Below are 16,225 nucleotides of genomic sequence, written 5' to 3'. Positions count from 1 at the left end.
ACAGTGGACAGGCGCACAGCAGGCACAAATCATGAATGGGCACAGGAGGGAAAGCACAGGCCACGTCCACGCAAGACTGGATGAACGGGTCCCCACCGAAATTAAGGCCGTTTCAGAAGGGTGGGGCCTCCCCGGGCTAAGTGCTGTTCGATGGGGACGCCCAGCGCGACCCTTGGAGCAATCAGGGAAGGATGGGGTCCACTTTCTGCAAGGTACCAGATGAAGCCACCCGTCATTGGCCCATTCCCCCAAGGCGTCTGCACCTCGCCGCAAGGGGATTGGTCGAAATGCCGGGAACTCAGGGATCGGGACGTGGGCGAGGGGGAAGGAGGGGGTATACGCGCAGGAGACGAGACGCCGGGACAGGACAGCCAGAGAGACAGAGAGAGGGGAGAACAGCCAAGCCAGGGGGGCTTTCTTCTGCAGTCGACGACGACGACTCGTCGGATGGAATGCTTCCAGACGGGAGCGCCCCCTTTTGCCCCTCGATTCGGCGCTATCGTAAAATGCTGGGGACTGCGACAGGCAGCTGTTAGCTTGCCAGTGTCAGCCAAGACTGCCGCGCTCTTATCTGAGGAACTCCAGGAGGAGGACGGACCGGGTGTTCGATCGATGTTGATGGAAGGTCGGACGTTGCCGTCGCCTGTGCCTGCTCTGAGAGTCCCGCCGGAGGAGCCAGGATTCCAGCTGAGTCGTGGGCGTCTCCAGCTCCTAGCCTGACTCCTTGATACGTACGCGTCTCCTGAATACCGCTGGGCAGTCTTGGTGTTGAGGGGTTTGTTGATGGCAAACATGATCCATCAGTCATTGCCGTGCAGTAGTGGCGAGAGCGAGGGCAGCACCAGCATCGGCACCAGCACCGGGGCAACAGGGGATCGATCAGGATACCGCTGCAAGGTCTAGCAAGACGTGCATCCGCGGCCGATATTGGCTTCATCTGTGAGTGCATATCCAATCCCCAGCGTATGCAGCATCAATATCGAGCGGAAAACTCGGCGGCCTAGATCAAGAAGCTGGCCCAGTGATGGGCATGTTGTGGTCTGGATGTGTGGATGCAGGCAGCGGGGAATCGAAGCCAAGATTCGAGGATCTGGTCCAGCTCGACGACGCATGCTGGCCCAGCCAGAAACCGCAGGATTCTAGATGTCAGCCAATTTTGATGATTTGCGGCACAGTGAGCTGACTGAGCTGGCGGGTGAGGCGCAGGTAACTTTTTTGCTTATTTTTGCACTGGGTTTTGCGGTCGCGGCTGCGGCTGTATTGGTGTTGCTATTTTATCAATAGCTGGAGCTCCGAGGTGCTTCCTTCCCTTGGTCAACTCGTCCCATCTCTTGCTTCCCGTCTTGGTGCCGCAGTATGTGCACCTTCCCCAGGTCAGTGAGTGTAAACCAGCTGCACCTGCAATTGCAGTCATTTGGGATGAATCAATCCGCAAACTGAGGAAGGAGCATTCACTGCTGTTGGAGTGACCTCTTCCCCCCTCAGCTTAATAGGCGGGATATAGCCACCCCCACATCAATCTTATTCACCCCCTCCACCTTCCTGCCAACAACAGCATCGGTCCCTGTTTCCTCAGGTGTTCCTGCCGCGCTGTTTCCTGCGGTTTCCTGAGCGCAATTCACTCCAATCGACCATTAGATTGTGACCCCGGACGAACCAAACAACCCAATTGCACTTGATGTGTTCTTGCTTGTCTCGCCTCCAGATTGCCGCCCTTCATCACACTTGCCTCCACTCGCTACCTGCCTGGTCCACGTCCCCGGTCGCCATCGTGTTGCTTCTTCTGCAGGGTTCAACGGCGCCCACCTCACTGAGCACTCCCGTCGTCCCGTCCGTCGTTCGTTCGTTTTTCGTGGACCACCCCTCCTTTCTTTGATCACACCCCCACTTCCTCGCCCTGAATCCCATCACATCCTCATCGAAGTCCACCTCGGTCCCCCCCTCCAGAGTAGCTACCAGCAAAACAATCACTCGGTTCAGCTCAGTCAACGCACTGCAGCGCACCGCAACCAACTCCCGCTGCAGCCCGGCGAGCGCCTTCCCGTTGCACACGCACCCCGACCACAACAACACCGCAGACTAAAAAACACCTCCCCTGGCACCTCACCTCAGTCAGTCCAGGACCGCTGCCCGGCTGCGCTGCACTGCTCCCCACTAACACACCCCCGGCCCCCGACTAGGTACCTAGACCGCCCACTGGACCCGCGCTCAGACTCGCCGCCCAGTCCTCGAATCCCAGTCGGACGGGTTCTTCGCTGTTGTCGCCTCCCTTTTAGTAGCCCGGCGTCGCCAGACACCGACGTCTTGTCTCTCCTCCTGCTTCACCACTCCCAAGGAGACCGCTTCGTTCAACCCCTTCCCTTCCACTCCTTCGGCCCAGGTCGCCTCATCGTGTCGTCTTTTGACACCGTCCATTCCTTAAAACCAAGTAAGTTCGCCCCGGGTCGCGGCCTGCATTCCCTCTCTTTTTTCTCTCTTCTGCACCTCAACCTTCCAGGACAGAAGGGCAGGCAGGCTACCGACATTCTTTTCGCGTTCGCGGCATTCCGACTCACACACGTTCTTTTCACAGCATCGTCACTCCTTCACCAGTTCTCATCGAGAGTCCTATTTTTCGGCTTACCACCAAGAAGAAAAAAAAAGACTTACGGCTTCGTTCGTCCGACCTACTTCCAACTACCAAACAACGAGGATTTCCCTGTTGTTCAACCACACTCTTTCACCATCTTACCACAAGGTCCTTGACGGAACCGTATCAGCAGTGCTGCTTCATCACACACAGCTGGCTCTGAGAACCATCTCACGGGATCATATTTGCCTCGCCCAACAATTCAAATATCTCCCCGCCGCAACACCTCTTCCATAAATCGTCCGGACAGGATCCCTGGTTGCTAGATTCCGCGAATCTCCAAGACACCCAAGACACCAACACCAAGGTGAGTCGTCAACCTAACCTTTTTCGATCCGACTACTGCCCCTCATTCCTTCCGCATCAATGCTATTGTTGGGAAATACCGGCTGCAAGACATCTGCATGCCACCGCGACACAGCCAGATCCTCCGACAAAGACCTTTGTTCCCTTGTCACTTGTCTTGCTGTTTGATCACGTGGCTCCTGCCATGTATCCCAGGATCTCAAACAAGACGGTGGCAACCTGGGCAGAGGTCTCGATCATGTAGGCTTGAGGCTGGCATGCCAAGGTCTTACATCCAAGGTCATTGGCGCTTCTTCATTGCCCTGTATGGGGATATATGAAGCTGGTGGTTTTCTCTGAGCTTGGCTGGGGATGTCTGGTCTTACTTCCTCATCACCACTTTCACACTCATTCACCGCGCCCACTTGCCATTCCTTTATACATATATTCATATTCATTACAAACCTTCGCGGGCGAAGCTAACAGTCATTCAGACACTCATCCAACCATCAAAATGAGATCTTCCATCGTTCTTGCTGCCTCTGGCGCCGCCCTCGTCATGGGCCGTGCCATCGACCCCCGTGTCCTAGACCCTCGCGCCATGGAGACCATCTGGGACGTCGACTACGTGACCGTCACCGTTACTGAGGGTGACATCCCGGTCGCTACTCCCACTCCTACTCCTTCTAACCCCGCCATCTATTACGAGGCTCCTGCTGTCAGCTCTTCCTCTTCCGCTCCCGCCGTGGTTGAGCCATCTCCCGCTCCGGCTCCCATCTTCTCGACCGTCACCGTCGAGCCTGCCCAGCCTACCGTCGCTGCTCCTACCAGCGCCCCGGTTGTCGTCGAGCCCGAGACCACTCCCACCCCGACACCGACCCCCACGCCTACTCCTACCCCGCAGCCCGCCACTTCCGCTCCTGCTGCCGTTTCCACTCCCGCTGCCACCGACGACCTTCAGACGGCCTGCATTGACTCCCACAACGTCCACCGTGGTAACCACTCTGCCCCTGCTTTGTCCTGGGACGCCGAGATCGCCGGCTACGCTGCCATCACTGCCAAGACCTGCGTCTTCGAGCATGACATGACCACCGGCGGTGGCGGCTACGGCCAGAACCTTGCCATGTGGGGTGCCACCGGCTCCGAGTCTCTCGGCGCTGCCAAGGCTGCCCAGAAGGCCATCACCGAGCAGTGGTACAACGGCGAGCTGAACCTGTACACTGGCTACGGCCAGGCCAGCCCCGACATGACCGACTTCCTCAAGTGGGGTCACTTCACTCAGATGGTCTGGAAGGACACCACCACCGTTGGTTGCGCCGTCGAGTACTGCGCCGCCGGTACTCTCAGCTCCATTGGCAGCTGGTTCACCGTCTGCAACTACAAGAAGCAGGGTATGTTCACCCACTCAGCCCCTGCCAGACCTCTTTGCTAACCCGTTTCAGGTAACGTCATCGGCAGCTTCGACACCAACGTCCTCCCTGCCCTCGGCGAGGCCACTGTCAACGCCAACTAAGCGGCGTGTCAATCGTCCAAACTGCACTTGCACCCTTCGCCCTGCCCGCTTGAAGCAGATCTGGGATTTTGTTTGCGACACGACCACCGGGTACGGGTGCAGATGGACTCGATCGAGCGAGCGAGGAATTTCTTCGCTTCTACAGCTGTACTTTAACAGGAGATCGCTTTGACGTTTTTTCGATCTCCTCGTCCCCTCTGACGGGACCCTTTGAATCATGCGCTTTGGTCGCCAACGAATGGCATGAGTACATTTCTCTTCACACAAACGTCCATACGGCACTTGCGTGATGGATAAGCTTGCGTTTTGGTCTGTCCGCGCCGGCTGAGAACATGATTCGAGGAAACTGGACATTGATGATGATGCATTTACGGATCTGGCGTGGAACAAGAAAACTTTTTGGGAAGGGAACGATCCCACCATGGAACATTGCATTTTCTTCTTCGATTCTTGGCCCCGGTCGTCGGCAGTTTCGTCGGCCATCACTTGATGGCTGTGATCTGCTGAGGAGGCTGCGGCACCCTTTTTATGGACATTTGGTTCTTCTGTACCTATCGTCTCATCGACTTGATTTTCGGGTTAGGGAGGTAGCTGCTCAATGGGATCCATATTTTTTGTCGTTTCGCAAACGCCTTTCGGTTTCAATTCGGTCGTGATTGAAGTTGGTCTCTGGTGATGCTTCCATGTTCGTTCCCTTTCGCAGTTGTCCTCGGTACTCAATAGGATGGCCTGCGCCGCTGTCGGGTCTGCATCTTCGTCGTCGACCGTGGTGTTTCTCGTGAACTATTGTAATTGTTGGTGACAGGATGCGCTGGTCGTCGAATTTGTCTCAAGGTCGGTCCATTGAACACGTGATTGATGTTGGCAGATGTTTGGTTTCGGCGATCAAACACAGAAAGTAGCAGGAGTGCTGCCACTGCACACTGGCTTCGGGGAATTCTTCAACATGTCCTTGAGAAGCGTCCCGAGCCCTTTTTAAACCTGCGTGCCTCCCTTCTCCTGAGTGAACGTCCCACGCACCGCCACTTGATGGCGCGTGTCGTCCGTCTGCTGTATATTGACCCCGCTCCTCATTCCGAAACATGCTGCGGCTCAGGTTGAGGCTGTGGCTCGGGCAGGTGGGCGGACAACCTCCAATTGCCGGATGACTACGTGACAGACATTGAATATACAAGTGAGGAAAAGATCGGACGAAGAAAGGGGGAATATGGGATCAGGGAATGGATTGGCGGCCTCCTTGTTCGTGGACCATTAGTTGGTGTCGTGGGTAATATCTCAATCCTGAGGTAAGAGGTTACGCCCGATGACGGTGACGCCGCATTTACGTCTGTGCTGCAGACGCTCACGATGGAGGCCAAAATGTGCCATGATGTAGGAGAAACCAATTCGATTTCCCAAGATTGGCCTCAATTGAGAGCGTTGATCCAGTCTCACACCGTCGAGTTGTTGTTCGTGGTGGAATCCAGAATCCCACTCTGACTCAGATCCGAATGTAGCCTAGACTAGACTCTTGCGCCTCTCGCGTACATGATCAACATCGTCAATGGCAGCCTAGCCGGCGAATAGAGTCATACAATCCCTAGTTCTCGTGTCTGCAGGTGAGCCTCGTGAGTATTTATTTCGGAGAGTCATTATTCCAATCACGAAAGCAAGAGGCTGAGCCTTAGACTCGCCTCCAGTTCAATAAAACAATACACCTCCCACGATGAATACAAGAAAAATCATACATCGCCCAACAAAACACACTTCCGCTACACACCCCAACATGAAGCGGTCAAACGCCGCAGATGTCGTCGCCGACCTGCGCCAGACAGAGCACGCAGGTACACGCACCGCCGCCATCGCAACCCTCGGCAAAGCACTCCGCCGCGCCGACAGCTTCCTCCCGCTGTGGACCGCCGTTGGCGGCGCAGACGGCCTCGCGGCGCTGATGGCCGATTTCAGCGTCAAGGACGTGCAGGTCCTCTGCCGCTGGCTGGGCCGCACCGCGTCCGCGGAGAACTTCCGCGCGGAGCGGCGCGCGGGGATGGGACAGCTCGTGAGGCTGCTCTACGACGAGGCGAGGGAGGATAAGCGGCCGCTGAGGGTGTACTACCAGGACCTAATACCGGCGTGCGAGCTAGAGGTCGTGGAGGAGTGGGAGGCGGATGGGGCGGAGTGGACGTCGTTCCAGCAGAAGGCGCTCTCGAGGGGTCATCGGGAGAGGTATGAGGAGAACTTCCTTGCGCGCGTGTTTGAGGTGGATGAGGGGCACAGGACGCTCTCGGCGGACCGGACGGTGTTCAAGGGGAATATGAAGCTTCACGAGCAGGTGTTTGAGAAGATTGTCGATCGGGAGGAGGAGGCGCAGATCCCGAGGGACTTTTACCAGGAATTCGCGTTGCCTTTGCTCAGGCGTCTGGTGAAAAAGAGGGCGGCCGAGGCGACGAGGGACAAGTTCTTGGAGTATGTGGTCAGCGTGGCGCGCAAGTATCCAGATGAGCTCGGCCGGCGCCCGAACGTGGTAGAGAGCAGTTTGCTGCAGTATGCCATTCGCGAATGGAAGACCGCGAAGGAGGAGCGGAAGGAGGTGATGAAGGCGCATGTGGTGCACTTGCTGGAGCTGTATCCGGCTGGGAAGAAGGCCTGTGAGAAGCAGGCTACTCTGGGGACAGTGCATAACATCATCGTCACACCCAGGAGAATGGCTCCGGAAGCGCGGTTCGAGCTTCTCAGGCTGGCATTGCGACATCTCCACGGATACGGCATCGACATTGAGGATGACTCGGACTCAGGGATCGCTCGGCTGAGAAACCTGCCGGTTGAGAGTGATCTCTGGCCTGTGTCCGTGTTCTTCTCGATCGATATCGAGAATGCCCAAGCCCTGTTCGAAAGGCTGGCAAAGGCATACCCGGCCGGCGATTTCTTTGAACCCAGTGGATACGGCCGCAACACGTCGGTGTTGAGGCAGAGGAGAGGTCCGGACAATGATCGCTGCGGCGACGCCGAGATCCTTCGGTCCCTGTTAATTCGCAAGTCAAAGGCTGGGGCGCAGGACACGGCCTGGCTCGATCGCGTGCGGCGGATTGTCGAGGACAGGAAGAAGGCGGCGCAGCAGTCGCGCGAGCCTATACACCGCGCCTTCTGGACCAAATCGGCGATGAACCTGTGCGTCGCGGCCGGGGACCTCGAGATGCTCGCGGACACGGTGCTCTGGGCACGACGGTTCAACAAGGACTCACTCACAGTCCATCACCTTTACAGCAGCGAAGTGTGGGAGACGACGGAGGTAGTTGCGCTTCTAGGTGGCATCCCGGAGAAGGATACCCCGGCGGCGGAGAAAGCGACACTTGCATCTATCAAGAAGGACGTCGATATCGCAAACAGGATCCTGTTTGATCTCACCCAGACAGCGACTATGGTCGTGCAGGAGCCGGGCTTCGACCGCTCCAGATGGCTCAGCGTGCTCCGACTGCCAAAGGCCGTGGCCGATTTCCGTTTACACAAAGACACCGTCGAATCCTTCGAGAACATCGCCAAGGCCGGTGGCTCGGAAGATCACGCGCGAGAGATTACAGATATCCTTTGGAAACCGACGATGGACGTGCTACTCGAGCTGGAGGCGCTCCTCCACAGCAGAACCTCAACGGCCCTCCTCAACTCGTCCAACAGCGTCGAGGTCCAGGCCGTCTACATCCTGAACGGCATCCGCGACGCCACCCCGAAACTCCTGGCTGAGCTGGCCAAGTGGCTTATGGACAACATGCGAGAGCGCCTCGGCGCGAAGAGACTCAATGCCCAGATGTACAACATCGTCACCATCGTCCTGCGAGTGGCGAACAGCGACCAGCCAGCGCTTGCGTGCCCCTTTATTCGGAACCTCATCATGGACGGCGGTGAGAACAGCTCGTGGCACCGCCAGCTCATCAACGTGAGCTTCCTCCGCTCGCTGCCCGCCAAGGCCGCCAAGGAGTTCCTCTTTACCATGGCGAACGCGATGCGGGACAAGATGCGCGAGCAGAACGCGCGCCCGTTCGTCAAGGAGGGCAGTAAGGCGCAGGCACAGCAGAACCCGGCGATCAAGGTCACGACCATCAAGATGATGGCGCAGGTGCTGAATAACAACCGCTTCATCGACGCGGTCTCGTCCTGTGACATCCTCACGTCGCTGCTTTCCGAGGCGAGGCACATTGATGCGAGAATCACGATTGTGGACAGCTTGATCAGCACGATGGAGGTCCCTTCCTGCCCTCCTGAATTACGGCAGCGTGTGCTCGACGCGCTGGAGAAGTACGTCGTCCCTGCGGCGGCGCAGCTGAGCGAGCGTAGGCCGTACTTGGAGGAAGAGTGGGCGGCTGGGCTTCCTGAGGTCGGGGAGGAGACGCCCCTGATGGAGATACTTCTTGCTCAGACGAAGAACTCGAAGTTGAGTGATGAGGATAGGGCGAGGATTGCGGGGTTGGTCGTGGCTGCGCTGGAGGGATCTGCTGCCACGAAGGCGAGGTGGATGGACCTTTTTCTTACCAAGAACGGCTTTTCACTCGATGATGGGGAGACGCTTCCGCGCTGCCCTGTCAATCCGAAGGTGCTTTCGTCCATGTTCAAGGACTGCACATTATACATGCCTGTATCGCTGCTCACGATGCTGCGGGAGATGACTTTGGTCAATATCGATCCCTCGCCAGGCATCACACAGGTCACCGAGGCAGTCAAGAAAGACCGGGACCTGCTCAACAGCTACGAAGGCAAGCACTGGCTCAAGCACTTTAACAATCCCGGGTTCCATGCGTCTTCTCTCGGGCTCGATATTGCCGCGGCGGTCTTACAGCGTCCCGCCGTGTGGATGAAGTCAAAGCTGGAGAACGGCAAAGGGGTGGACTTCAAAGCGGTGCGGGAATTTGTGCTTGCGGCCGCGAACAAGTTCCTCCAGAATGAGCGCGTCGAACTGGTGGACGCGCTAGCCCGTCGGCTGTGTTCGGAGCGGATGTCGAGCCCACAGCACTGGAAGAGCTGGCGCGACAACTGTGTCCCCGTGGTGAACGACATCATTGCAAGCATCAACGACATGCGGCTCGGCCCGGGGCGCGCTCCCACGTTGCCCAACGTGTTCCGGCTCAAGGTCGAGATCCTGCCGCTACCCTTCACCTCAGCCCGACATGCTGCCACGTTCGACGACTCTGTGGCCTATGTCATCGCGCTTTCAGACCTCATCGAGGAGCTCGGCAGCCGACGGGGGCCGTACCACGAAGACTTTGCGTATCTCAAGAGCGACGTGGTGGGGGCGCGGAGCAAGACGGGCTTTGCGCTGTTCGCGGTGGAGCTGGGCCGGATGCACGCCGCGTGGGCCTCGTGGGAGCCGACGCTGGCGGAGTATTTGCGGATGGAGGTCGTCGGAGAGCTACTACTTGCGGCGGAGGACCCGAAGGATGAGGGCGTTGCGGGCGATGTGTTGGGGATGATGGGCGATTGGACGGGCGCGAATGAGGATGAGATGAGGGCGCTGGGTGTGGTTTATGAGGGGAAGCTGAAGGCGCTGGGGAAGAAGGGGTGGATTCCGTGGGATGAGCAAAAGTAATCCTGAAATTCCATGTATTCATTAATGTTCAATACACATATCCTGCATCCACAATGTTTGCTCGATGTGTTTGCTCAAACATCGACAAGTTTGTTGTTGGCCCGAGAGTCGTCAATCTCACGCAGTCCCCTGGAAGATCTGGATCTCAGGGAGCGGCCCCACATTTTCGAAACCGGCGTGGGGACAGCAGCAGCTTCACCGCACCGCAAACCTTCAAGGTCAAAAACGACACCTCATCCCTCTAACACATCACTCACCTTCTTCACCTCCAGCAACACCAATCTCACCGAGTCGTCAAAATGGTTTTGAAAGGAATCTCCCCCGTTATCTCCCCCGACCTCCTCAAGGTCCTCGCCGAAATGGGCCACGGCGACGAGATCGTGCTGGCTGACGCCCACTTCCCGGCGCACTCCATTTGCCCGCCTCACATTCCCGTCTTGAGGGCTGACGGTGAGTCTTCATCTTCATCATGACCGCCAAAAAGTTGAAAGTTTTCTGATTGAAAGAAAAGGCATCACCGTCTCCAGACTCCTCGCTGGAATCTCCCCCCTCCTCGAGCTCGACAACTACGGCGTCGTCCCCGTCATCATGATGGAGGTCGTCAAGGGCGACACCTTTGACGCGAGCGTCGAGAGCGACTTCAGGAAATCGCTCAAGTACGACGGCGAGATTGAGAAGCTGGAGAGGTTTGCGTTCTACGAGAGGTCCAGGAAGGCTTTTGCGATTGTTTCGACGGGCGAGACGAGGAAGTATGGCAACATTATCTTGAAGAAGGGCGTCACCCCTATTGCTGAGGAGATTTAAGTAAAATAAAGTACGATTTTTGATGGCAGATCAACGAGAGACAGTCATGATGATATGAAAGAAGCATGGGAAAAGCCACAAAAAGAAGTTGATCGGTATAGACGAAGAACCAAAAAATCATTCGCACCTCGCTTTCCTTCACTAGCAATTCTTTGCTGATTCGACGAAGCGTTCTAGGAAATTTGCAATCATAACGAATGTCACCAATGGTTAGCGCTCCACTCCATGATTCGGGAATTGGCCTAAAGTCCGATCTTCTTAGTGAGAAGACAGTAACTCGCTGCACGAAGAGGGGCCGATGTGCCCCGTGGCTGCAGGTTCAGGCCAATCTCAAGCAGGCTGTATGCGCGGTTTTCGCCAAGCAAAGGACACAGCTAAATCGTGCTGACGATATTGCATCGTCTTGCCCCGCACGATCTCACGCTCGAGACGACTCTTGATTACAGAGAAGCGGACCGCCTTCTTACTTCTTAGCTATCATGGCGAACCGTGAATTCGTCTTCTTTTACGCACCGACATGGGACTACCCACCGGAAGGACCGATCAAGCTCGGCAACACCATCACATCGGTTAAGAAGCCGCATCTTCCGATTTCCTGCATCCCGCCGCTGGAGGAAGATGGGGTCTTCAGAACGCAGAAGAGAAGCGTTAGGTATACGAAAGACAAGATGCGAAGTGGGAGGTTCTCCATCTTAACAAAATTTCTGAGCATTCTTGGATTTGGCATTGATGTCGGAGCGGAAGTCACCAAAGGGTAAGGTCTACCGTAGTTGAAAAATCGGAACGCAATATGCTCACGGGATTAGCGACGAGGAATCCTTCATCTTCAGCACTATCGACACCACCCAGTTCAACCCTTCGCCGACTTACCTCCAAACTTCCATCGAGAACACGAACGTCCGTCGCTTCCTCCAAGCCGCACGATAACGTCCCACACCCACTTCTCGGCCACCCCCACATTTCGGCCACCCTAAAATGCCTCATCGAAAATACTCACCGCCATTTTCAAACTTGAATAGATTTACCAATTTTCACTCAATCATCACCATTCTTTCTGTGAAGCATAATAACTACCGAATGCGTCAGTATACAGAAGATGAAATTTCTCGGGCACTTGAGGCTATCGCAGCTGGTGCTAGCCTACGAAAAGCTTCATTACAGTATGGTGTTCCAAGAACAACTCTCCAATCTCGAATCCATGGCACCCAGGCAAGAGATATTGCCTTTTCTGATCTGCAAAGGCTTTCTCCAACCCAGGAAAGCCACCTGGCTGAATGGGTTCGAATTCAGGCTGCCCTAGGCCTGCCTCCAACCTATCAACAACTCAAGGACTTTGCTGAACGCATCCTACAGGTCCATGGAGACTCCCAGCCTCTTGGAAAGAACTGGGTGCAGTCTTTTATTAAGAGAAACCCATCTGTAAGGGTCCAAAGAAGCAGAGCAATCGATTCCCAGCGTATCAATGGAGCTTCAACTAATGTAATCAGGCAATGGTTTAAGCACCTCGCCATACCTGAGATCATAGCCATCAAGGCCTCTAATCGATACAATATGGATGAGACTGGTATTCTAGAAGGCAGAGGATCAAATGGGCTTGTTCTTGGATCATCAGAAACTCGTTCTATCCGCAAGAAACAGCCTGGATCGCGTGCTTGGACATCTCTGATCGAGTGTATCTCTGCAACTGGCAAGGCACTGCCTCCACTTGTTATATATAAGGGCAAGAATGTCCAGCAGCAGTGGTTTCCTCTAGATCTGACGCCATACGAATCCTGGAAGTTCACAGCTACAGAAAACGGGTGGACTTCAGACTCTACAGCTGTTAAGTGGTTAACAGAGGTCTTCATCCCTTCAACCCAGCCAGGGGACCCCTCAGAGGTCAGATTATTGATCTTGGATGGTCATAGAAGCCATGAGACTACTGCTTTTATGTATACATGCTTCAGGAACAAGATACACTTGCTGTTCTTGCCAGCACACACGTCACACGTCCTTCAGCCACTTGATCAGTCGGTTTTTGGGCCCCTCAAGGCAGCATACAAGAAGGAGCTTGGATTACTAGCTGAATGGGATGCTGGTACAGTTGTAGGCAAGAGAAATTTCGTTGTATGCTATGGTAAGGCGCGTAAGGCAGCCCTGACAAGCAAGAACATCATCAGTGGCTGGAAATGGACTGGTTTGTGGCCTGTCAGTATGGCTAGACCCCTCATGAGCCCTCTGCTGCTTGAGAACACATCAACCCCTGCTAAACCAGCTGGTCAGGTCTGCAAAGGGCTCTCTGATGGTAAAACAAGCGAAAAGTGGGCGGTAGATACATCAGCAGTCCCTTGGTCAACCCCTCAGAAGAGGGATGAGCTTCAGGATCAGTTCAGCCTATTCAGCAAGCTGGATAACGATGAGCATACGCAGCGCCTGCTTTTTCGGAAGGTTCAGAAGGGCTTTGATGAGAAGGCATACCAACTGGCAGTAGCCCAACGAAAGATTGAGGCACTACAGGCAGAGGTTGATGCCAGTAGGGCCAGGAAACGGAAGAAGGTTAAGATGAGCCCAAATTCGAAGTTTGCCGATATTGAGGCTATTCGGAGGGCTCAAATCGAGGCGGGCGAACTTGAAAGTAGCACAGAAGAATCCAGCGAGTCAGAAAACCCTAGTGACAGCGAAAGTTGCATCGTCGTGGCATCATAATACATATAAATTTTAGTTGAAGTTGATGTGTATAAAGGTGAGGGCATCAAAAATGGGGTGCCCAAATGTGGGGGGTGCCCAGAAGTGGGTGTGGGACGTTACAGGTCCCCTAGGCTATGCAAGAAACTGGATTAGTTGCACCATAAGTATACCGTTACGAAGGTTATCTCACTATATGTGGTAGAGCTTAACGTGCTAACAGCTATATACCCACGCTTCCACGTGGATACCCTGAAGCGTGCAGGTAACAACCCTTTACCTAGGCAAACGCTAGACGACGAGCAGCCGCCCCCAATTATAGATGACGAAGGCGAGGAGACCTGGAATATAGAGAGTATTAACGCCGCCGCCTGGAAGCGTCGAGGGCGTGGGAGACGCCGTGAAGTGCTGGTTAAGTGGGAAGGATACGCAGAGAGAACCTGGGAGCCTATCGAGACGCTCCAGGGGACGGAAGCGATGGAGGCTTACGAACAACGTTACAGCCCTGCGATAAAGCACGACGGAGACCCAGCTCTAGCGCCACGGACGCGCCGCCGGAGGGGAGCGGGGAGGTAATGTAACGGGCTAGAGCCCGGCCGAGATCTCCGGCTTTGCCGGAGCAGCTACCGAGATCCGGCTCCGCCGGATCCACTATTCTGCTGTAGCACACCGCCTAGCCCCGGTCTGCATCACTGCTGCTAGGCGCCTATCCCTGTAAAGTCCTTTCCTCCTTCTTCAGCTTAGAATAGTCAATCGACGGCACCTCTACGTTGAACAAGCCTAGGGGCCAGCCCCTTACACTTTGAACATCATAGTCCTAGTGAGAAAGCAGTCGACGAGGATGGTTATGGGACTTTTATGGCAGGCATCGTGCTTCGGCTTGCACCTTTGGCCGAACTTTCAGTGGCTCGAGTCACTCGGTCCCGAGACTCAATGAGAACTGACCCACAGGCTGAAGGTGAACATAAAGTAGCAGCAGTAAGTTTACATACCATGTTCTTGCTACTTACTTGAGCTGACGGACCTCCTCAACTAAGGCAATTTTGCATGCTATTGAAGAGTGGAAAACAGATATTATATCTATTTCGTTTGGCTACCCATTCATCAAAACCGAGGAGTTGCGGAATGCGATCCGGAAAGCAATATTCCAGGACGTACTGGTTTTTGGTGCTGCCGGTGACTTCGGAAATACGAGGGCCAATGTGTCATTCCCAGCCAGACTAGAGGGCGTCTTCAAGATATTTGCCAGCGATCATCACGGCCGCGGAAGCTCCTTCAGCCCGAACAGAACCTCAAATCCAAGCTACTGCTTCAGCACGCTTGGCACCAACGTCGTGTCAATATGGCCCGAGGATCGGAGAGAGGCCGCTAAGAAAGGCGACATTCAAATCGTTGACATGCCCAAACAGAAGGGACTTTGGGTAGCTATGTCCGGGACTTCGTTTGCAACGCCTACAGCGGCGTCTCTCGCGGCCATTATCTACCAGTTCTACGATGCGAACAAAGTCATGATGTCGATACTACCCTCATTGAAGTTCAAGACGATTGAAGTAGTTCGAGCCGTCCTACTGCAAATGAGCATGGAGGTCGACATTGACAGATACAACTATCTCGACCCTACTGTTGGGCGAGACAACTTTTTCAACTTTAGAGAGGGAAGAGGTGAGGATAGGGTGTCTTTCTTTGCACAAAAACTAGACGGTTTTTTTCATACTTGCTTTGTATACCACATTCATATTTTCCTATGACAACATGTACTCCATTTTCTTATAAACCGTTCCCAATGTCTGCGTTGAAAGAAAAGAAGTGCAATTGGGCTACAAGTTGTTATAATATATGGAAACTGCTTAATCTGCCATTATGATTAGACATTTATCACTGTCATCCTCGTCCATTCCTTCCTTTGTAGTATCCCGAGCAGGAAGAGACGGCCCAAAGTCGTCATCCTCAGCCAGAATTCTGTCGAATTCATCGACATCAACAAATTCTTCAGGAACCTCTTCGTCACTATCATCCTCGTAGCTGCTATCATCATTAACATTTACAGCACCTGTCTCATGCAGCTCTCCACCTGAAACATCGTTGCCAAGTGTGACGTTGTTGCTGAAACTGACGTGGACCTTGCGTAGCCTGTACGCGAAGACAAAGTCACCACATGGCATACTGCTCTCGACTGTACTCTTGGATCGATCTTCTCCACCCTGAAAGCCTGCTGAAACTGCTCCTCCAGTTCCTGGATCGTCACTGAGTTTTGCGAACCCCCCAAGTGTGCGCCTCGTCTCCGATGTCGTTATGCCAGGACTCCTCGCTATCTTGACTCCAGTGACCATGTAGATGATCCTTTTTACAGGAATGGCTCTCTTTAAGAAGCTGTCGCGTGTCAAAACTTTCTGTACCGCCGCCTCCTTCACACTGTTGGTGACATATTCACACTCTCTTTCTGCTCCAAGCTCGAGGAACGAAGTCTCGATCTGAGCAGCACTCCAAGACTGGGTAAACTCTTGCGATGCTTGGGCGGACATATCTGCTGCGATGGCTGTCAAAAACTGTGCGAAAACTCCGAAGCTACCCGCCTTATCACTGGATTCTTCGTGGTACCAGTCACGCCTGACCGATGAGTGGATGATGTCTGCCGGGATGGGCTTCAAAGGAGACGCTATGCGGCGGTACGGAGCGAGGGGATCTTCGACGAGTTGGCCAAGTTGAATCAAACAATCTGGCTCATAATCGGTGCTGCGAAGAATGAAGTATGCCTTCAGATGGTCTTTCGGATCGC

At 54.6% G+C, this 16,225-nt stretch overlaps 3 protein-coding genes across 3 annotated transcripts; all 3 read left to right on the top strand.

Annotated features, from left to right (window-relative positions):
- Window positions 1-3,428: 3,428 nt before the first annotated feature.
- CGCA056_v011686 (putative pathogenesis-related protein) lies at window positions 3,429-4,427 on the top strand (the record flags this gene model as incomplete). The annotated part of the gene is made up of 2 exons (XM_037326932.1): window positions 3,429-4,305; window positions 4,357-4,427. The coding sequence occupies 2 exons, from the start codon at window positions 3,429-3,431 to the stop codon at window positions 4,425-4,427; spliced, it is 948 nt and encodes a 315-aa protein (XP_037174611.1).
- A 1,765-nt stretch (window positions 4,428-6,192) lies between these two features.
- On the top strand, window positions 6,193-9,981 carry CGCA056_v011685 (uncharacterized protein; the record flags this gene model as incomplete). Its single annotated transcript, XM_037326931.1, has 1 exon — window positions 6,193-9,981. The coding sequence occupies one exon, from the start codon at window positions 6,193-6,195 to the stop codon at window positions 9,979-9,981; it is 3,789 nt and encodes a 1,262-aa protein (XP_037174612.1).
- Window positions 9,982-10,280: 299 nt separating this feature from the next.
- fucU (L-fucose mutarotase) lies at window positions 10,281-10,785 on the top strand (the record flags this gene model as incomplete). The annotated part of the gene is made up of 2 exons (XM_037326930.1): window positions 10,281-10,431; window positions 10,493-10,785. 2 exons carry the CDS (start codon window positions 10,281-10,283, stop codon window positions 10,783-10,785), a joined length of 444 nt encoding a protein of 147 aa, XP_037174613.1.
- Window positions 10,786-16,225: the final 5,440 nt, after the last annotated feature.

The sequence above is a fragment of the Colletotrichum aenigma genome, assembly GCF_013390185.1.
Source record: "Colletotrichum aenigma strain Cg56 chromosome Unknown KSG_Cg56_contig08, whole genome shotgun sequence".
NCBI lineage: Eukaryota > Fungi > Ascomycota > Sordariomycetes > Glomerellales > Glomerellaceae > Colletotrichum > Colletotrichum aenigma.
Note: the sequence above shows the minus strand (reverse complement) of the source record. Positions and strands in the feature narration are given on the sequence as shown.